At 44.0% G+C, this 22,832-nt stretch overlaps 1 protein-coding gene across 2 annotated transcripts in view; it reads right to left on the bottom strand.

Annotated features, from left to right (window-relative positions):
• The window catches only part of LOC101740483 (uncharacterized), a 50,684-nt gene that overhangs the window by 18,996 nt on the left and 8,856 nt on the right, over positions 1–22,832 (bottom strand). Inside the window, exons 7-26 of one of the 2 annotated variants that reach the window (XM_038013734.2) lie at positions 22,200–22,282; positions 21,550–21,667; positions 20,638–20,774; positions 19,975–20,100; positions 18,821–18,938; positions 17,488–17,554; positions 16,341–16,473; positions 15,051–15,135; positions 14,436–14,508; positions 13,949–14,016; positions 10,275–10,360; positions 9,130–9,406; positions 8,446–8,566; positions 8,227–8,364; positions 7,436–7,530; positions 3,715–6,545; positions 3,126–3,229; positions 2,111–2,209; positions 1,432–1,545; positions 465–608 (exon numbers count right to left, since the gene is read on the bottom strand). In XM_038013734.2, the coding sequence (XP_037869662.1) occupies positions 465–608; positions 1,432–1,545; positions 2,111–2,209; positions 3,126–3,229; positions 3,715–6,545; positions 7,436–7,530; positions 8,227–8,364; positions 8,446–8,566; positions 9,130–9,406; positions 10,275–10,360; positions 13,949–14,016; positions 14,436–14,508; positions 15,051–15,135; positions 16,341–16,473; positions 17,488–17,554; positions 18,821–18,938; positions 19,975–20,100; positions 20,638–20,774; positions 21,550–21,667; positions 22,200–22,282 (5,017 nt within the window). The remainder of the gene's footprint in view (positions 1–464; positions 609–1,431; positions 1,546–2,110; positions 2,210–3,125; positions 3,230–3,714; positions 6,546–7,435; positions 7,531–8,226; positions 8,365–8,445; positions 8,567–9,129; positions 9,407–10,274; positions 10,361–13,948; positions 14,017–14,435; positions 14,509–15,050; positions 15,136–16,340; positions 16,474–17,487; positions 17,555–18,820; positions 18,939–19,974; positions 20,101–20,637; positions 20,775–21,549; positions 21,668–22,199; positions 22,283–22,832) is intronic. The other variant, XM_038013735.2, reaches the window with a different exon arrangement.

Raw genomic sequence — 22,832 nt, 5'->3', positions numbered from 1 at the left:
ACATTTATATGAGTGTTGGACTCCCTAATAATAATGGCAATAAATAAAAGTACCCAGCGAAGCGGGCGAGTACGGCTAGTAATAATATACAATCTGCGTCCCATATAATTATAGGATCCCTTACTATGGAAACCAGAGACTGATTTCCACACTTATATATATTTAAATATATACATATACACATAATAAATACTGAAATTTATCTTATATATTAAAATCAAGATCGTAATCCGAAATTAAGCCGCGACCCACACATATTTCTCGACAAAGAATGGTGGTGGTTTTCACAAATTGATAACTAAACACAATCCATGCATGACCCGTCTGATTTTAGACCTTATGTCTAAATTTTAAGTGTCGGCTGTCCTTTCCCTCAAAAGGGAATGCGGTCCAGTCCCCCGGGGGAGACCCATCAGATGTACCATCAATGCTTCGTAGATTCTGTAGAACGGACGCCTATTCACCTTTGGCCTGACCACGGGTTGTTCGTCAACGGTGATCTTCGCCATTTTGTCGGTCAGAGCTTTTTGCTGAGCTTCGACGGCTTGACGCTTTTGCTGTTGAGCTTGTACTGAGGGCAAAGTCGGCGGGAGGGTTTTTGGTAACGCCTGTAAAGAAATATAAAAGTTATACGGCAATGCAATACGAAGTGACAGGAGGTCGTCGACCCGGGCCTCATCAGACTAAGTTGCAATGCTTGTTCTCTATTTTTAACTCCATTTTGTGCTTAACTTAATTAGACATACTTTACAGAAATTTATAAAGTATATTTGAAAAAAAAGAGGACATTTTAAAAAAAATCAACTTAAAAGAAATACAAAAATCAATGCTACAAAATTAACAGCAAAATAATTTTAAATTGGTTAATTAAAAATTAGTTAAATAAGGTTTATTAACTTATAAAAACATACGTGCGCGCGCTAACCATCCGCACAGGTCGACACTTAATACCTAAGTCTAACTTCACAATTGTTAGCGATGCGTTAAATATAAATTTGGAGCTGTGATTGGTATATTTGGTGTATGTTTGTTTGTGTGGTGAATTCGTTTTGTTAAAAGAAGTTAGCAAATTTTTAGCTTAGTTTTAAATTAACAAGATTTGTAAGAGGGAGTGCGCGGGGTTCAACGAGAGGTGAGGGAGCCTCGGACCGGTGACCTGAGGCGAGCGAAGTCAGTGCTGTCACCCAAGCAACGAACGCCGCGCGCTTCCTAACCACTAAAGTTTTGTCATCCGACGCCACTATAGGAAATAAACATTTTTCTCACAAAACACCTCTGTTAGTGCATTCCACGAACCTACGAACCAACATAAATTACAACAATAATATTCCGACGTTCCGCACTTTATATGCATCAACAGAGTCGATATATCGACGGTTCTCGCTAAAATCGTTTGCGACTGCGGTCCGCCTGTGACGGTCTCACACTCACGGGTGGCTTTGGGGTCGGCTGCTGCGCCGGCTTCGCTGGTTTGGGCGCCGCCTGAGTCTCGACCGGCTGCGGCTGACCCGTGACCTGCTTCCTCTCAGGATTGTCCGATTCGCTCTGAAAAACAAACCAACTGTACTCCTCAAGACGTTCACAACAACGATACGGTACCATCTAGCCGCGTTGAACGACGCCTCATAACTTGTCCAGACTCATTATTTTTATCTCCATCCCACCTGTCAATGGGAACAGTCACTTGGATCATCTCAACACATACCCACATTTACCGTTTTATCATTATTTTTAGAAAATCGTTTTCGTTCTATGGAGATGGTAAATGTTACCCACAAAAAAGATCAATCTCAGAAAAAGGACTTAGTTAAAAATTATACAACCCTCTACAGGACCTCTTGTGGGTCCGCACGGGTAGGTACCACCACCCCACCTATTTCTGCCGTGAAGCAAAATGCGTTTCGTTTTGAAGGGTGGAGCAGCTGTTGTAACTATACTGAGACCTTAGAACTCACATCTCGAAGTAAATGGCGGCACTGACATTATAGATGTCTATGGGCTCCTGTAACCACTTAACACCAGCTCGTCCATTCATCTAACTAATAAAAAAAAATGTAATAAAAATAAATTAAATTATATTATTAGGTAACTACCCGCTCGTTCAACTCACGTTATTCGATTTGCATTGCTGTTTCTTCTTGTTCAATATAGAACGAAGCCTTTCTCTGGTTTCATTGAAATTCCGAGGGACCGGAGTCGTCAATGGTGGCTGTAAATAGTTAAGCACGCATTTTACTGATGAAAATTATACAAATATAGTCAAAATACAAAATAACGACTGAATTTGAGAAAACAGAAATTCCATTTTTATTCAATTAAAATTAAATAGAATTTCAAATTTATTGTCAGTTAGTTATATAAATTAAAATCACCATGGTATTGTAAAAGTAATAAAAACAATACATCTTGCTATAATCCGAATACCCGAAGTTTTTGCACCTATAACGAACTAGCAAAGTCGTCAACTGAATTGGATTTTTCTACTCACAAGTTAGAGATGTTTATAAAAAAAATTTTTTTTTTAGGAAAAACGCACAGACGTACTGTAACAAAAATTCTTAAATAAAATTTATCTAGACATTTTTTTCCGATTGGAGGGTCGCTTCGAGGTTGTTTCTCTAAGTGGATGGCGGCACTGAAATGTTCATGTCAAGGACGGATCGTTTGGAACCTCTGGGTCTGCGGAGGGACTTCGGTTCCCTCTGTATTTTGTACCGTATGTTCCATGGGGAGTGCTCTGAGGAATTATTCGAGATGATACCGTCATCTCGTTTTTACCATCGCACCGCCCGCCACCGGAGTAGAGTTCATCCATACTACCTGGACCATCCGGCTATAGAATGAGCTCCCCTCCACGCTCTCCCGAGCGCTATGACATGTCCTTCTTCAAACGAGGCTTGTGGAGAGTATTAAGCGGTAAGCAGCGGTTTGGCTCTGCCCTTGGCATTGCTGAAGTCCATGGGCGACGGTAACCATTCACCATCAGGTGGGTCGTCTGCTCGTCTGCCAGCAAGGTAATAAAAAAAAGGATCGGGTGTCCTGTGACCGGGTGTTCATACGCTCAGACCAACAAGTGATATTTTCTGGGTAACAAGATTCACGTGGGAGCCGCCTCCCGCACTGACCGCGTGCCCGAAGACGGTGCAGTAACAGCACGAGCAGGGCTGGTCCGAGGCCGCGCCCTCGCCGGCGCAGTTCCCGTTTCCGTTTCCGTTCGCGGTGTGGCCAACTGAGAACCGATAAAAAAAAACGAAATTACTTGTGTTCCATTGCGAATGGGAATAGTTCATGATATACTTTTTTTCTTATATTTCAAAACAAACCCGATTATGGCATTTAAGGAGTCATAGTTTATTGTAAATGTCAGTATTCTTATAGTCGGATTTGTTGTGACTGTCTAGTCAGAAGCTGGCACTAGTATACAAAAGCTTCAAGAGCGCTGGTACAGGCCAAGAATAGCACGGCCCATCTGATGGTAAGTGGATACCATGGCTCATGAAAGTCAGCAATGTCAAGCTGCTGTCTACAAATCTTAAAATTATCTTAAATTATACACCCGTATACCGTAATGGCGACAATGGAAGCCGAAGCACACATCTCGGGATAAAATACTGTGATGCCCATGGGCACCAATAACGGCCACTGAGATCCGATCATAGGAACAACCTACACAAACTATACGTGAACATAAAGCTTCACTAGATTAAAGCTCACCTTTACAAACGTGCGACTGTCGGCTCGCCGTCTCGCAGACCTTCGGCTGGGCTTTCGGCGGTTTCGCGACCGGCTTCTTCCCGTATTTGGAAGCGAAGAACTCCTCGACGGACTTCTTGGCTTTCTCGAAGGCCTTCCTACCGGTGTCGTCCAGGGTCGGGCTGCAGGTGTCGCATACGCAGTCGCTCGTCCACTTGCAGTCCGTCCTGGGGGTGTCGCAGGCCTCACCATCAGCTTTCTGCGCGGGTTTGGTCATCGTCTTGAAGGCGACGGCGTTGAGGGTCTGCTTCGCGTTCCTCAGCGCCTGAGCCGAGTACTTGGCCAGCTCCTCAGAGCTCTGAGTCTCGAGGACGATTTGCTCGCCGTCCTCGAAGGCCGCCTTCAGCGTCTCGACCAGTTCGCAGTCCAGCAGCTTGGCGTCGACGTTCGAGCAGATGGCGACCACGTGCTGCTTGTAGCTCTCCGGCACCGGTATACCCTTGCTGATGTACGACTTTATCGTGTTGAAGCTGTCCAGTAGAGCCTTCTCCCCCTTCGTGGTCAGTACGGCTTCGCATTTCGACAGGACCACTTCGTTTCTAGTCTTGTTATCTTCCGTCACTGGTTTCTCTGGTTTCTCTTCTCGCTTCGGTTTGGGCTCGACTTTGCTGGGCGGCTTGGCGCTGGACTTGCCGATTATCTTGCTCAGTCCCCTGGCCGCCACGATTTCCGCCTCGTTACTCTGACTGGGTTTCGTTGGTGGGTTGATTTTCGTGAAGGAATCCTTCATCTTCTCCTCGAAGTTGTCCAGCATGTACAGCATGACGAGCCACTCTTCGCTGGTGATGCTCTCCTTCGGAAGGGACTCCATGTAGGCTCGGTTCAGAGCCTTCAAGCGCTGCAGGAAGTACTGCCTCTTCTTTTTGTTTGTCTGGTTCTTCAGCTCGGGATTGCTGTCCGGCTTCTCGGCTTTCAAATCGGACATGTCCAGGATGATGTTGGCGGCGGTTTCCGGGTCGTTCTGTATCCAGGCAGCGAGCTGAACCGATTCGGAGCACCGTTTTACGACATCGAGATATTTGAATTTTAGACTTTTTACCGCGAAATCCTTCTCGGCCATCTTGGATAGCTTCATTATTAACAAGTCGAACGTGTTGCCGGCAGACGTGCTCAACAGCTTCGTGATCTGCTTGAGGGACTCCTTGGAGGCGGGACAGGAGTCCGGATCCGAGTCCTCGTCCATGTCCGCGTTCCTGCGGTACTCGTCGATTTTCTCGACTATCTTGTCGGCGTCGTTCTCGCATTGCTTCACCGTCAAGTCCTGGATGAAGCCGTAGAACTTGTCCAGAACGCTCTCGATCTCGTGGGCGAGCAGCTCGCTGACCGGTATGCTCTTGACCTTGGTCGCGGCGTACTGCTTCCAGGCGTTGAACCGCGACTTGGCCATTTCGCGCATGAGCTCGTCCATGCTGAGCGCCTCCTTGACTGAATTCCCAAACGGCACCGTCGCTTCCGCCGGCATCTCCGAATTGAAGTACTTCTTCTGGAGCGACAGCAGGTCCCTGCTCTCCTCCAGGCCCCTGGACGGCTCGGGGCTCTTGTTCTGTTTGCTGTCGAATTCGAAGACATTGTTGGCGACGAACTGTGCGGAGACCGACAGCAGCATCTCCTTGTAGTCGTCCCTGCCGCCGCGCTTGAGGCAGGCGACGCCGCCCTCGTCCTTGAGCAGCTGCGTGATGTCGCGGCCGTCCAGCTCGACGGTGAGGGTGCTGACGTCATCGCTCCGGAGTCGACGCGTGGTCTTGCGCTTGGCGGTGTTCTTTGTGACCTTGACGCTGTCCCTTATCTTGTTCAATTTCAATTCGCGTATCTGCTTGAGCGTCTCCGGCGTCAGCTGAGCGTCGCTGCCCAGCTCCGGCAGGCTGCTGACTATGGAGGCCAGGCCGGGTATCTCGAAGGGCGAGTTCGTGAACTCAGACAGTTGGCAGGCTATTGCCGGTGTGTTGGCCAATATTTGCGGCATGCTCTCGACCAGCTGGACGAGCCTCGCGTTGTGGGCGCCGGGATCCTCGCCGGGGCCGCCCGCCGGCTCATCGTTCAGCCTCAGCATGACCTCGCACATTTTCTCCAAGGACACATTATCGTTGCCGGGATCACTCTCGGTGCCCGTGTAGGAGTCTATTATATTCTGACATTCCTCCATGGCCTTCTTGATTTCCTGACCAAAGCTTCCATATTTCCTCTCGCCTTTGTCCGCGTCCTGTTTGGGCTCGGCCTGAGCTACGTCCACGTCCTGTGCGGTCGGAGGAGGCTTTACATCCGCAGCGCTCTCGTTGGCAACGTCCTCTTTAATCTCATTTTTCTGCAGAAACTTATTGACCGGCAGCAGCCTCTGGGTCGACTTCGAGAACACCGGCATGGGGCCCGCCGAGGTGGGCGACGGTTCCTGCAGCGGCGGGCTGACCGAGTCGGGGAACTTGACCTCTGCTTCCTTATCGTTAAGGGCGAAATTGGCGAACTTGGCCAGGCACTCCTTCATGTCCTTGCAGAGCTCCGTCTCCTTCTCGCCTACAACCGTCTCGGTGTCGGTGTTCTCCTCTCTCTCGAGCGGGCACGCGTCGGGCGGCTCGGCTCCCGGCTTGGTGGCTTTGTCGTCATCGTTTTTGAGTTCCATTGCGCGCGGACTTTTGTGCTTCAGCATGTGGAGTATTTTATTCGGTTTCGTGATTGATGGCGAGATCGGCTTCAGTTTGCGTTTCGGCGCGGTGGCCAGGCGCGGCAGCCGGGGGCTGGCCGGGCGGCGCTTGCGACGAGGCACCTCCTCTAGCAGCGTCACGTTGTTCTCTGGTAGACTGTGAGAAACACGTACGAGTTTAATTACATCGTCCACAGTAGCGGGTAGGTACCATAGACCCGGGTTCTGCGGCTAAGCTATAGCCGACGAAATACAACCTGACATTATCTATGGGCAACGATAGCCACTTAACGCTTCGGTGGAGCAACTCAAGTTAACTTTTCAAACTATGGTAAACTCTTATTTATTTATTTAATTAGTTTTACCGACAAAGAGATCATAAATTCAGAACATCGTCAAATCGACAAGAAGGTAACATACGTGGTGAATGTTACTTCAATGATGACAAACAATTATAAAAAACAATGTTGCAATAATTCTAAAATACTAAAAATAGTACCTTGAAATGAAATTACAAAAATTGTAAAATCCATGATAACATACAATTTGCAATTTGAGTATGTCTGATTGGATTAATTTTTATTAGGTTTTATTTGGTTAGATAATCACACCGGAATTTTCCGGTATAAGAGTTTTCCTGTAAGATAATTAGAAAAAAAAAATGTATGCGTGCAGCTTGGTGCAGGTGAAAGAAGTGTAACTTCTTTTGCGGTGTGTAGTATTGTGGTTTTCTTCATTTTTCAATCCTTAAAATCTCTCTTGTAATAGGGAATGCTGTGTATAATAGCTCGCTCTCTCCCTCTCTCCACGGTCGAGCGGTCTGCGAGACGCTCTGTTTATTTTCTTACTCTCGCTCTTCCTAACTTGTATCTTATCTCTCTAGCCATAACGAGTCTGTCGCGAGTTAAGTTTTACTCTAAGCGCGTCTAAAGAAGTTTCACTTCAAAAACACCCACTTCATGGCTTCTCTTATATTTTTAGTAATGAAATTGAATTCTATATTTTTAGGAATGAAATAATTATAACAATAATAAAATGACAACCCACCTCCCCTTCTCCTGTTTGAGCTGGTCCTCCAACCACATCCTCAGCCGGTGGTAGTAAAGCTGCTGATCCCGCATGTGCATCACTTTCCGTCGGACCTGTCCGAGGAATAGCGAACGTTTAGGGGATCAACATTCCAATGCTTCGGATCCACAGTTGACGGCTGTCAAAACTGACAGCAGTCAAATGTGAATTAAAAGGCGGGCCTTATAGTAACGACCTTGAACTAGACTTCAGATCGCGTCATCGGTGAAGTGGATGACGAAACGGAATAACAGCACCCCGCGCCTCTTCCTGTGGGCGTCGTAACGCCACCAAATGATTCGCCACAGCCAACGTCACAGGGAAACAGCGCAGAAACAGAAACACTTTCTGTCCCGCTCTCGCATCGACCATATTCTCCCATCAAAACGGGGATCAGAATGTAATCCTGGCAATCCTGAATACCCGAACCCATCCAAACTAGAACCTCGATATTTAATATTATACCTTACACCGTTCGCAGAATGACGCTAATCGAATGACACTTAAATGTGGAAATCGCTCAAAAGATTTAGACTAAGTAATTTGACAGAGATTTGCGCATACACCCCTCTTTCGACTATCAAGTAATAAATAAAACACCGGTTGGGAATAACTAGTCTGTGCGTTGCAGTTTGGAAGTTGGGCACAACATCACCGGTTCAGTGCAAGAATCGTTCCGACAGCACGCAATGGAATACAATTAATTAACCGGCGTGCGGGTCGTTGACCCTACACGGCCCGCGCCGCTAGATACGTCATAGAACCGGTACCTCTTTGAACCTTTGCAGATGGTACTCGGGGCAGAGCGCGCGGCTGGCGGTGCCGGTGCTGGTGTTGGTGGGGGAGGGCGGGGGCGAGCAGGGCGCGGGGGGCGCGGGCGCGCGGCCTCCCACCAGCTGCATGCACACCTGCAGACGACCAGAACAGATCACGGCCTGCCGACATTTCAGAAAAAAACGAAACGCGCTCTACGTCTAGTGCACGCTTACCGTCGATAGTTTTTTCTGCTTCCTGTACACCTGCAGCTGTCTCCGATGCACCTCGGGCAGCCTCCGGTACATGGCCATCAGCTTCCGGTCGACCTCGGAGAGGCCCAGGTCAACTCGCTTCCTGCATTTAGATTTTCAACTTTTACAACACTTTCCGACACTTTTCAACTTGTCCTTTATACAAGATGGATGCTCCTTAGCTCTACCCTCCATACAGCTTTTTTTTTTAAATTAAATGTTTATTTTTTTACTGTTGGTTTCCCAAATAAATAAATAAAAAATCATTCATTTTACAAACACGCCTTATGACAAAAACATTCTTTGACCGTTCTCTCTGTTCTCTTTACTTCCGCTGACAATGCAAGCTGGCGCCTGATGCTTGCAGTCTACGTCATACATCCCACCTGGAGACGACTATACAGCTCACACACTTTTTTACTAGTTGTAGGACCTCATGTGAGTCTGCAGGGGTAGGTACCACCACCGCGGCTATTTCTGCCGTAAAGCAGTAATGCGTTTCGGCTTGAAGGATGGGGCAGCCGTTGTAACTATACTGAGACCTTATAACTTATATCTCAAGGTGGGTAGCGCATTTACGTTGTAAATGTCTATGGGCTCCAGTAACCACTTAACACCAGGTGGGCTGTGAGCTCGTCCACCCATCTAAGCAATAAAAAAACACACCTGGCCTCCTGGTCGCTCCTGCTGGGCGGCGCCGGCCACTCGTCGCAGTGCTTCAGCACCCGATCCATCAGCCTCTCTATGGAGGCTATCGACCGCATCAGGTGCCTGACGGTGCGGCACAGCTCGCCGGGCGCTTCGCCCTCCGAGCCGCCGGACTCCACGGCGGCGGCGGCGGCCAGCAGCAGCTCCGAGGCGGAGTCCAGCGACGACGAGGTGGAGAGTCCCAGCGACGCGGTCCCGGAGTTCGCGTCCGAATCCGTTACAGTCAGAAATGAACCTGTGACGTAGCACGCGTGAGTCGATAACCTTAATCGCGCTAACAATATTAGAAAGTAATTTTTTTTTTTGCGATTGCTCTTACACTGCAGATGAGTGTTTTTTTTCCTACCTAAGCTGATGATAGCCTTGAGAGGCTATTTCAGCGTAACCTTAACGAGTAGGTGAGCTCACAGCGCTCAAACCTGACGACGTTGCTAACACTGACCCTAGCAAGAGCAGTGCTTCGCAGAATCTACCACCGGATCGGAAACGCGACCCACTGAGATGATCCGGCGAGAAACTCAATGGACTAGACGAGTGTACGGCTCGCCTAATGACTAGTAGTACTACTCACTATATACTACTACTGGCAGACCCGACCACACGTTGCTGTGGCTAAGGTTTTTGTTTCTAAATAACACGTGGCCGGCTATGCTAATACCAAGTAAGAACAATTGGATTTCACTGTATTGCGGTTACTACGAAATAAATTTCACTTATACTTCAGCCTCAGCAACACGTGGTGTTTATGCCATTCAATTGTAGCTTATGTGAAACGTTGGTATTTTTAACACAGCGCCATCTATGAGATATTAATGTCAGACATTATTACAATTGTCTGTAAAAACTGATTTAAGGCGCTATCTGTTTTAGACTTATGAAACTTACAATCAATAACAATAATCAACATAAGAAATCATTTTATTGTTAATTAATAAATATTGCGACCATTAATCGAAATAAAAACCATCCTATGGTCTAAGTTGGAACAAAACACATATTTAAAATTTAAAAAAGTTAAAATAGGTTTAGTAGTTTAGGTGTCTATCGCGGACAAACAACATGACACGTAATTTATATATATTAAGATATATAATTATACTCACTATCGTCTAAATCGATCATATTCGAGTCGCTGCGTTCCGCTTCGTACTCTTTCTCCGAGTGCCTCGCGTCCACGTCACCGGGCGACCTGTCAACAAGACCAAACTCCGCTGAACCCTGATCCGGTCTACCGAGGCTCGATACCGCGGTTCTCCGACAAACAGTCGGTCTGAAACTGAACTGCATTTCGCACGACCGCATTTCGGATCGGATTAGACAAGCCAACCATTGAGAACTCAATGATTACTAACATGTGACGTCACGAGTTGTCTTTAACTTTTGACGTTACCTTACCTACTAATTATGAGTGCGTTCCACTAAGCGCCCACAACGATCAAAATGCTCCTTTAGTCGTTCCACTTAGCGACCGCGGTCGTTGTGGTCGCGGCGAAAACGTCACTTATGACGTCATGCCTTACGCTCACGCGAAGCTCACGACGACCCATCTAAAAAGGTGGGTTGAAGTGATCGTTGAGAAAATTAGCGGAATTTTCAAAACTCAAAGCATCAAAAATGGCGACCCTTAAGCTTACGTTAGATACTATCTGGAGCATTATTGCGATCTCTTACCAAATATCTAAGTGCCGCCGCAAAAAACATTTCAATTACATTTGAACGTAAATTAATTAAATACACCACTAATATTAAACATAAAAAATTAAATTATAAATTTTTTCAATATAAATCGATTTAAACAATAATGAATTAAGTTTATTTTCAAGGCTTACAGATTATAACCTAACCTCTTAAATCTTATTATTAATTCGCCGTTTGTATTTTTTACGTCTGCGCTCATAACGCTCTATAATCCATTCCACTTGAGTTTACGACAGTAACGCTCACAAGCAAGTGGAACGGGAAAAATTGCGGTCGTGAGCGTGATCGTTGTGAACGCTTAGTGGAACGCACCCATGTCTTTATGGGCGCAAACGTCACTATTCGCAGTGATTGGCATGGTGATGTATGGTTTGGTTTATTCTACGTTATTATTTACTTGTTGAAACTGTTATTCTGCCATGTTTCAATGTTTGGCGGACACTGTTTTGGTGTGGGAGTGTTCGGGGTGTGTTTAATGTTTATAAACACAAAGGACTGGATAAATAAATAAGTATTGGTAAAGCATAAATATTAATAATAATTTATCCGGACTATATATGTACAGTGGGGGGTGAAGCTGGTTATAGCTATGGGTGGGAACATGCGGGAGCCGAGCCTGTATGGCCTCTATAAAATGCCCAAAAACCTCCCTGCATAACTTTGGTGGTGAAGTATTCAAGAATGCAGGGACCAGCCAGTCCGATGTGTCCACGTCCCCGTCGTACCCCCTGGAACCTTCTGTGACCGGGCCATGTGCACGTACACCATCCAAGTTCTGATCACAGATGCTAAGGACAAAGGGCGAAAGGCGAGTGGCCGGCGCCTTAAAACCGGTCCGAACTCGGTAGGGACGATACCCGATACATAACGGAGTGAGGTTTCGCACTCAAAAGTGGCAGCCCCACTAGAAACCTAGGGTGCAGAGGGTTAATCACCCACTCATCCAAAAATTAAATGATTATGAAAGGAAAAGTAATATTACCGGACCGGATTTTTTCAAAACGAAATGGCGATGTTAAAACGGCAAACGAATTTAGCTTATGCACATGGAATGTTAGAACTCTCTATAGACCGGCAGCCTTCCAGGTCTTATGCCAGCAACTGACACAACACAGAGCCGATGTCACAGCCTTACAGGAGATTAGATGGGTGGGACAAGGCGTAGTTAAAAGGGCAGACTATACAGCGTACTTGTTTGGAACAGGGTTCGTCGTCGGCAAGCGGCTTCAACCCCTTATCATTGACTTCCAGCCAATTAACGAGCGTATGTGTTCAATTAGAATAAAAGGTAAATTTCAAAACTACACAATTATTAACGTACATGCCCCAACGGAGGAAAGCGCCCCAGAAGAGAAAGAGAAGGGGTACTATGATGTGGAAAGTGTATACTCTAAAGCGCCCAAAGGTGACGTTAAAGTAATAATAGGAGATCTAAATGCGAAAATTGGCCGAGAAGAGGTATACCGCCCAACAATTGGACTACATAGTCTCCACGAAACCTCCAATGATAACGGCACCCGACTTATTGACCTTGCTTCATCTTTGAATATGGCTATTGAAAGCACATGTTTTCCGCACAAGAACATACACAAAGTTACCTGGTTTTCCGCTGACGGGGTTACCCGTAACCAAATTGACCATATTTTGATTGACCATAGACATTACTCAAACCTCCTGGACGTTAGGAGCCACAGAGGTGCCAACATAGATTCGGACCACTATTTAGTCGTTTGCAAAATGAGGGCAAGAATATCGCAATACAAGTACACCAAGACTGTTAGGACAAGAAAGTTTGATACCTCAAAGTTAAAGCGACGGCCAGGGGTGAACTCTGAGTACATTGAGTGTGTGGGCCAAGAACTGGATAAGATAACAGATAATAGAAATAGTAATGTAGATTCTGATGAAATATGGCAACGCCTGAAATATGCAGTTACAACGGCAGCTACGAAAGTTCTTAGACACGAAGAAAAGCGAAAACGGAATGGGTGGTTCGACGATGAATGCCAAAAAGTCACAGATGCGAAGAATAAGGCTCATAAATTATTGCAGCAAAAACTCACTCGGTGTCGTAGAGAGGATTACAGAAACCTTAGGATTAAAGAAAAACAGCTACACAAAAGGAAGAAACGAATGTTTGAAGAGCAACAACTTAAGGAAATTGCAAATAGTTACTCAAAGCAGGAATCCAGGATTTTCTACAAGCAAGTGAATAGCGGAAAGAAGGAATTTAAACCAAGAACCTCAGCCTGTAGAAATAAAGATGGCCAACTGCTTAATGACAGAACAGAAGTCATTAAAAGGTGGGCAGAACACTTCCAAGAACTACTAAACAAACCATCAGTTGCTACTCATATCGATGAAGTCGAAGCTCCACTTAATCATCAGTGGCTAGAAGTGTCCCAACCGTCTCTGGAAGACACCAGAGCTGCCAGCCAAAAACTCAAAAACAATAAAGCTCCAGGGAACGACAACATCCAGGGTGAACTGCTGAAATACGCTGGGTCCCAGTTTGAAGAGGAATTCCATAAACTAGTACTGCAGATATGGAATTCTGAAGTTATGCCTGAGGAATGGAACACAGCGGTTATTTGTCCTCTCTACAAGAAGGGCGATGTTCTCGACTGTCAGAACTATCGAGGCATTTCACTCCTCAATACAGCATATAAGATATTTGCGAACGTTCTCTTTGGCAAATTAAAACCTTTCGTGGAGCCTAGACTAGGAGAATATCAGTGTGGTTTCCGACCTGGCAGATCAACCATCGACCAAATCTTCTCCCTACGACAAATACTTGAAAAAACGATGGGCAGGATGTGGTTCGAATGGAGAGTACCAGAATGCCGAGACAATTGCTCTATGGCAAACCAGAGGGCCGCAGAAGTCGTGGCAGACCCAAACTCCGATGGTTGGATGGCGTGGAGCACGACCTCAAAAATATCGGCGTCAAGAACTGGAAGGAGAAAGCCCTGAACAGAGCAGTCTGGAGAGACATACTGGACCAGGCTAAGGCCCACCCTGGGCTGTAAGGCCTAAGATGATGATGATGATATATGTACAGTATAATCTATCGCCTCACTTGACTTCGATGACGTCTTCGTTCTGCACTTCCCCGCCTCCCGTCTCAGGCGGAACCTCCTTTGGTGTCTGCAAAAAAAAAAAAACTTAACTTCTTATATTTCATTCGTGAATATTTGTCATTTAAGGATGGCAGAACGTCTTATGAGTCCGTACGGGTAGGTACCACCGCCCTTGCCTGTTTCGGCCATGAAGCAGTAATGCCTTTCAGTGTGAAGGCTGGATCAGCCGGTGTACTGTAAAAACTGAAACCTTAAAACTATTATTCCAAGGTGGATTTCGGCATATACGTTGTAGATGTCTATGGGCTCCAGCAACCACTTAAGACGAGGTGGGTTGTGAGCTCGTCCACCCGTCTAAGCCATATAAAAAATAAAACTTCATCCGTGAATGCCAACTCAATACGTGCACACTGCTAATCTTATCTGAGCCACAGACGCTACTTACATTTTTGTATTATTATTATAAAATGAACATCTGACAATTACCTCTAAAACTTCAACATTATCCTTTTCGTTGCTCGCCTCGTCGACAGCCTGCATCATTCCAAAAAACGATATCCTGAAAAAGGACTAAGCTTTAATGAAAGTTTCAAATCTAATGCTAGACACGGAGAGCAATAGTTTGTCACGTCATTTCGGATCCTCCCGATCCACTAACGGTGCTTTTAGGTACCTCAAGCACCGGTCATCGTTCTCGTCGAACCCGTCGCTTGCGACGAGGGGCTCGACGAGTAAATTAACCCACAGAGACAGCCCACTGAGCTTCTCACCGGATCTTCTCAGTGGGTCGCGTTTCCGATCCGGTGGTAGATTCTGCGAATCACGGCTCTTGGTAGGGTTCGTGTTTGCAACGTCGTCAGGTTTGAGTCCCGTGACCTCACCTACTAGTTAAGATTACGCTGAAATAGACTCTCAAGGCTATCAGCTTAGGTAGGAAAAAAAAGTTTGTATAGTGACGTCATAGTTCCCGTAGACATTGCAAAGTAAATTCGAGATGGCACGACGCCTCATCCGTTCAGACCTGGGCCGTACGCCCGTCTGCCAGTACGGCAATTAAAAAAAAATGTATCGAATAATATGGCTAAGAGATTGTTTACTAACTTGAGCAACTGTTTCCTTTGCTGAGCACAGAGCGTCCTTGGCGTTAGGCAGTCACACTTGTGCTTATAACTGGCCCATGCGCTTACTGAAAAAAAGACAATATTAATATAATTACAATGCGAATATAATAAATATAGTCAAAGTCAATTAAATATGCTTTTTTTTTTATAGCCAAGATGAGTGGACGAGCTCACAGCCCACCTAGTGTTAAGTGGTTACTGGAGCCCATAGACATCTACGACGTAAATGCGCCACGCACCTTGAGATATAAGTTCTAAGGTCTCAGTATAGTTACAATGGCTACCCCACCCTTCAAACCGAAACGCATTACTGCTTCACGGCAGAAATAGGCAGGGAGGTGGTACCTACCCGTGCGGACTCACAAGAGGTCCTACCACCAGTAATAACGCAAATTATAATTTTGCGGGTTTGATTTTTATTACACGATGTTATTCCTTCACCGTGGAAGTCAATCGTGAACATTTGTTAAGGACGTATTTCATTAGAAAAATTAGTACCCGCCTGCGGGATTCGAACACCGGTGCATCGCTTCAACACGAATGCACCGAACGTCTTATCCGTTAGGCCACGACGACTTCCTATGCATTATTAAGGACAACCCAACACCTAATGGTCGGGTCTTGATAAGATTTAAAGAGGACCAAATGAGAATCGACAGCCTCAAAGTTATAAAAATGAATCTTGAAAATCGGTTCACACAGAAAAAACTTTAGAGATCGATGCCTTTTATATTTAAAGTACCAACTCCACCATAAAGGATATTTGGAAATATCACCGCTTGGTAGTGCAATAAGAGACAGACGGTTCTGTTGAAGGCAGTTGAAACTTCAAAAAGAACACTCCTAACAAGATGAATGGTGATAAATACGTATGATATACTTTCCACACGATATCTTGTTTAATGCAAGACAGCTTGGGTTGAGAATTTGAATATAAAGTATAATATATGTGAATAAATGTTTATCTGAATAAGATAAGTTTTAATGAATAATGTTAACTTCTTTTTACAATCACCCCGCATCGGAGCAGAGTTTACTTAAAGTACATTTTAAGAATACTTGCCACCTATAGTACGGTGACCTTATACGGTAGGCAGCGACTTGGCTCTGCCCCTGGCATTCCTGAAGTCCATGGGCGACGGTAGCCACTCACCATCAGGTGGGCCGTATGCTCGTCTGCCTACAGAGGTAATAAAAAAAAAGTGAGCGCTCCTCTGCTGTTCTCCTATAACGGAGGCTTATTCGCTATCTTAGTAACAAGTGAACGTACGGTCTTTGGGCTTGGTGGTGGCGGCCATGTGCTGGAGTCGCGCGGCGGCGGCGGCTCGCTGGTGCGGCGCCAGGTAGCGCGCCAGGCGGGCCCGCGCCCCCCGCACCCACCCGCCGCTGCCCAGCACCTCCACCTGCACACACGACACGGCTACACGCTCTAGCCCACATACATGGACATCACCAGCCGACCCTACAGGACAGGGTACTGTTACGGGGTGGGTCTTGGTGGGGTAGGTCTAAATTTTCTCTTCACTACATAGTATAAAACAAAGTCGCTTTCTCTGTCCCTATATCCCTATGCTTAAATCTTTAAAACTATGCAACGGATTTTGATGCGATATTTTTTAATATTGTGATTGAAGAAGAAGGTTTATATGTATGATAAAGTCCATTAAATAGTGGAGAAATCAATAATAAATGACAGTTTCCGAAGCGAAGCAAGGGCGCGTCGCTAGTTTTAAATAAATAATAGTTTAAAAAAACTAACAAAATACGCTTTTGTAGAAAATAAAATAAAAAAATAGAAAATAACTTTTAATAAATTTAAATTAAAAATAGCGTAAGAAAAAATGATTTTATTGTAAAAAAAAAGCGTGGGGTGCATGATATCAGTAGTTATATTTTATGAACAAATTTGAGTAGAAGGGTTATCTTGATAACATCCTGAAAAGCTATTATTATCCTATTATTTATTTTTCATTTTTTAGTTGAATTTAAATTTTTTCAATGTTTAATATTCGAAAACGAAGTCCATATCAGAGGAAAATTGCTATGAAATTTTGAACATAAATATATTATTTACATTTAACAAAAACTGCTTTTATATGAAGCCATGTGAAGTTCTCTTTGTTTATGCGAATACTTTTAAATAAATTATGGAAACTAAATTTTTGAATACATTATATAATAACACTGATATAAAAATTATCATGAAGAAGTCATCTCGCCATACTGCACGTGGTCAATGACCTCTCTCGTCAGCTGTTCCAGTGCGTGTCATTGACCCTCCTCGTCAGCTGATTCCGTGCGGGTCATTGACCCTCCTGATTAGCAGTTCCCCTGCAGGTCATTGACCCTCCTCATCAGCTGTTCCCGTAAAGCCCTACATAATGCTTTGTAAAGCTAATCTCTAAAGCTTTACTCACCTTGAACGCAATTGTGGATGCTATTTTAAAATTTTCTAATATCTTACAGAAACGATCCACTGCATGTCTGGAACATAATAAGATTCGGTTTGCATATTTATTATATCAAAGATTATTAATATTATATAAGACGCACGCGCCAGACGAGACCAGAACATTAGTTGTTATCGTAAGATTATAGATTCCCCCCAAGTAGTCATTCGGTTTGAATTTTAGGGCCAAACAGTCATTATAATATACTCAATTGCAGAGAAACAGACGTCAATTGGCGTTTCACTCCTTCGTTCGTCGCGTTTAACCTGTGAGCTTCGATAATTACTTAACAATAGGAGAGAGTCGCATTCAGCCTATGGGGTTCAATAATCACTTAACAATAGATGAGTTGATTCAACCATGTGCGCAAATAGAACTTATATCAAGGCCATAGGATACCTTTGAATGATTTTTTCATCCATAAAAACAATCGTACCTTCACAGTGTCAGAGAACAATGGGCTGTCTGTGAGTTACGGTGACTACTTACCATCAGGTAAGCCATGTACTTGTTTGCCTGTCAATCGCTTGTCAAGACACGGGTAATCTAATCACACATTTCACTGTTTCTCTTGTCTATACTAATATTATAAAGAGGAAAGATTTGTTTGTTTGTTTGTTTCGAATAGGCTCCGAAACTACTGGACCGATTTGAAAAATTCTTTTTCCATTAGAAGCCGACATTGTCCCTGATGAACATAGGCTACTTTTTTAATTTTTTATTTATTTATTTTTTTTGGTTTCATGTGTGTTTTAATGTTTCCGAAGCGAAGCGAGGGCGGGTCGCTAGTATATTAATAAAATAAACACATTTGACAGTGATAATGTTACTTAACTCTGTTCATACATACAGGTCGTATATTTTTCTAACATGTTGACTTCCGTGTAGGCCACCGGTGCCCTACGCGGCGCACTAAAGTAATTAGGTAGTTAGTATTTAGGTCGATTTCTGTTACTAAGTTCTTCTTTTTTGCTAATATTTTAGTCTTTTAAGCCTCTTAGAAATAGATTCATTCTTAGTATCTTCAGATTCATTTTTCCCAGAGTCTACTAGATATTCCGTGCTTTAGTAACATGATCGAAAAGAGAAACCGATATAATTACTTTAGTGCGCCACGTAGAGCACCAATGACCTACATACATGGCAGTCACCATGTTAACTCTTGTTTTTCAAATCTGGTCCCAGCCTACGTGCGGACCGTGGACCACACTCGAATTCGTAGTATCGTCGCTTCACAATACTCATTAAATTTTCAATAACAATACCATTCCCTGACATACATATATAAATTTATACGCACTCTTTGTCCATTGGCTGATCGTAGCTTCGACACAGACATATCTTGTCGACTATCTGTTCTGTTGTCTTGCTCTCCTTTGCCAGACGTATCAACTGCTCGTACACAATGGTAGCTCCGGCTGGAATTAGACTTTTTTTTTATACACAGCAAAGAGACTAAGACGATTTTCATTTTAAGAAACAACTAAACGATAATCTTATTAGTGAAAATTATTATCACAAAATTGATTTTCATAGGGACGACATTGAAAATAAATGGATTTTTTAATTATTAGTTGAATTATGTATGAATTAATGGCAAATTATATAATATTATAACATCTTGCAAAATACTGACAGTTACGTAACCAAACCCGAAACTAAACATTACCGATATTCACATTTAAAAGCGTTCACTAGTTCCAGTTTGAAGTATGTCACAGTCGCTGAACTATCCAAAGTCGATTGACAGTGACAGTCGAAACAGTGACGTCACAGACGATTAAACACGTCACCCCAGATAAACATACAGACATGCTCGGTCGGTTGCGGCATCAACAATTACTAGCGCACCATTAGACAGGTACGTATAAGCGGTCCAAATCTGACGGTGTTTCGTAACAAATGTATTGAAGTTCTAAGGAGACACACAATACTAACGCCTGTAGAAGTGCCTCGTGCTTCGGCATCCTTCGGCACCCTTCATCCAATATCAATAAGACGTAATACATGATGGTATTTGTACTAAATGTACCCGGCGTAAAATTTATAAGCAAAAAAGTTTTTTTTTTCATTGCTCAGATGGGTGGACGAGCTCACAGCCCACCTGGTGTTAAGTGGTTACTGGAGCCCATAGACATATAAGTTTTAAGGTCTCAAGTATAGTTAAAACGGCTGCCACACCCTTCAAACCGAAATGCATTACTGCTTCACGGCAGAAATTGACAGGGTGGTGGTACCTACCCGTGCGGACTCATAAGAGGTCTTACCACCAGTATCATATACGTTTAATTTTCTCAAGATAAAGAAATATTTGCGTCCGTAAACTGCCAGTAATTGATTACATAGCAGATTTACCGGCGTTGCTCGTGGCTTGAAACAACAAGGATAAGTGTTCAGATGAAAAATCATCAGAAATGTATTTTACACATTTTCAGCCACCTTCAGGTCACTTACCGTCCTCGTGGGACATGAGGACGGCCCTCAGTCTGGGCAGGTCCCAGTGAGCGAGATGGCACGTGGTCTGTCCCGCTTGCACGCCCAGCGACCTGACCACGCCGACCGCAGCAGCGCTCAATCCACCTGGATTCAGATGCATTACAATATTATATTTAAGGTTCAGGTCAGCTAGGTAAGGTAAGGCCATCTGTCAATTAATGTGAAACAAAATAAAATTTATTAGCTTGGGCGTGAGAGTAGAAATTAACTATATATTATCTATATATTATTACATGAAGCAAAAACTGTGTACCCCTTTTTACCAAAATTATGCAGACGGAGGAGTATGTAATTTCCCACACTTATAGAAAATATAGACGAGTGCACAGTGCTAATATTTTTTTAAAAATAATGCATACAAAATAAATTAACCAACAAAGAAAACATTACACAACTAACATGTATTTCTCACACACACACTCTTAAAGACTATTATATTTTGTTTATTGTTAAAGCCTGTGGTCAAGTGGAGAATAGATTAATATTGATTTCTTTAATATTATTTGTTTTAGCGAAATCTGTGATTAAAGAAGTTAAAGTCTTTGACGTCTTATCCTTTAGGCCACGACGACGTCCTAACACCACCAGTAAGACTAGTATATATATATATAGACGGCGTACCGTGCGCCAGCGACCAGACCAGGTCTCGTATGAAGACTGCCAGAGCGGCGCTGTTGTTGGCCGTGCAGAGGCACAGGCGGCAGTGACACCCGAACCTCGCGCGGTACACCCAGTCCTCAGACACTCGCTCCACGGACCTGAAGTACAAAATGTACAAATTTAAGTATCTTAAGACATCTAAGCGATAGGCAGCGGCCTGGCTAGGCCCCTGACATTGCTAAGGTCCATGGACGACAGTAAACACTCACCATCAGGTGGACCGTATACTCGTCTGCCTACAAGGACAATAAAAAAAATTGTGTGACGCCAGAGCTAGAGAGAGATAGCTATATGACAACACGAGATATATGATAGATGCCTGAATCTCGCTTGGGACAATTTTAAGATAGGCTTACATATATACAAGTTCCGAACAACATCATTCGATTAACCCACAGACACAGCCCACTGAGTTTCTCGCCGGATCTTCTCAGTGGGTTGCGTTTCCAATTCTCTGGTAGATTCTGCGAAGCACTGCTCTTGCTAGGGCTAGTGTTAGCAACATCTTCAGGTTAACGCCCCGTGAGCCCACCTACTCGCTCAGTGATGCTGGTATAACCGCTCGAGGTAAGCGGCATAATTAGGAAAGAAGAAAAAATAAAAAACATTCAGACAGTCTGTCTATTGTGCAATCTCACCGGCTCAAAGGAAGATCTTCCTTTCGTCATGAATACTGACAAATCAAATGGAAGTAGCATTGGTCAATAGACTGATTGTTTATTTTTATACTTATCTGTCAAACCTATCTCGACTGAAATAGGCAGAATAGCCCTACAAATATTAACTTAGGAAAATTAGTATACATTAAGATCCGGACGCAGACTTCTCGCTCATGGTCACTGGCCCTGCTACCTACACATGCCGAGTACTCACATGTCGGCACCGATGAGCGTGTAGACCAGGGCGCTGATCTCGCACCAGGAGTGGTAGACCCCGAGCAGCCACTCCGGGACCGGCTCGAACTCGCGCACCGCTACATCCGTTTCCGCTTCTGCAATGTCAGCGCGAGCTTACACTTGAGCACTTAAAGCTTTAATTTAGCGTCCCCCTCCTATTTGCGTTGATAATCCACAATGCTGAGGGTCGTGGCTAATAACTTTCTCCTGGGATATTCTGAGCTAGGCCTGTCTATCATCAGCTGCACGGATGGCATTCTAGACTAAGGGGTACAAAAAAATAGGTATCAACCAGCGCATTGGATTTCTGTCTCAAGGGCCTTCTTCCATGAACGTTTAACATTAATTACATTTAACATCCATAATTAGGTAATTTGAAGATATCCTTTATGACATCAGACATGATACAAACATAGTCTAGCTTTTATGCCGAAAAAATTCTCTCTCATCGAAATCTCATTCACATGTTTCTAATATGTATGCATTCTAGAAACATGTGAATGAGATTTATTTTTCATATATATGCAACATATGTATCATATGTATGATATGTATGTATTCTTATACACGCGTTTGTGTATTTTTATTTATATAGAGAGAGATATTTATATTTATGTATATACAGACCGCATATGTAGTGAAGCAGGGCTGCTTCCTCATCAGGCGACACCGGCGGCTCCTCGAACTCAAACGAATCCATGTGAGACAGACTGTAACGAAAAAAGTGTATAATATGAGTCACAATAGCAAGTCGGACTAAAAAAAAAACAAAAATATTTTATTTTATCTTAGCTGTCTCCTATATTAGGCCAAAGTGATATAATTATTGTGAAGTTATATATTCTTGGTGTGTGTGAAAATTTACAAGTCAATGGGACATCCCGAAGCCGGTGAAAATGAAATACGAAGTTTTTTTTTTTTTTTTTATTGCCCTTGTAGGCAGACGAGCATACGGCCCACCTGATGGTGAGTGGTTACCGTCGCCCATGGACTTCAGCAATGCCAGGGGCAGAGCCAAGCCATATGTATATTCAGTCATATACATAGCTGTGGGATTTATAATCTATCTGAATGGTAGATGAGCATGCTAGATGTATCAGAAAGCAAGAATGAGTTAAGTGATTTGTAATTGGTAGATGGATGTACTGGAACAACTGAAGAAACAAGTGGTATGAGAGCATATTGAGGAATGAACGGTTTAAGAGGCATTTATCTTCGTAATTAAAGGTCCCTTTAATTTGGTATGAGCATCAATTGTTC

Source organism: Bombyx mori, chromosome 11 (genome assembly GCF_030269925.1).
Source record: "Bombyx mori chromosome 11, ASM3026992v2".
NCBI lineage: Eukaryota > Metazoa > Arthropoda > Insecta > Lepidoptera > Bombycidae > Bombyx > Bombyx mori.
Note: the sequence above shows the minus strand (reverse complement) of the source record. Positions and strands in the feature narration are given on the sequence as shown.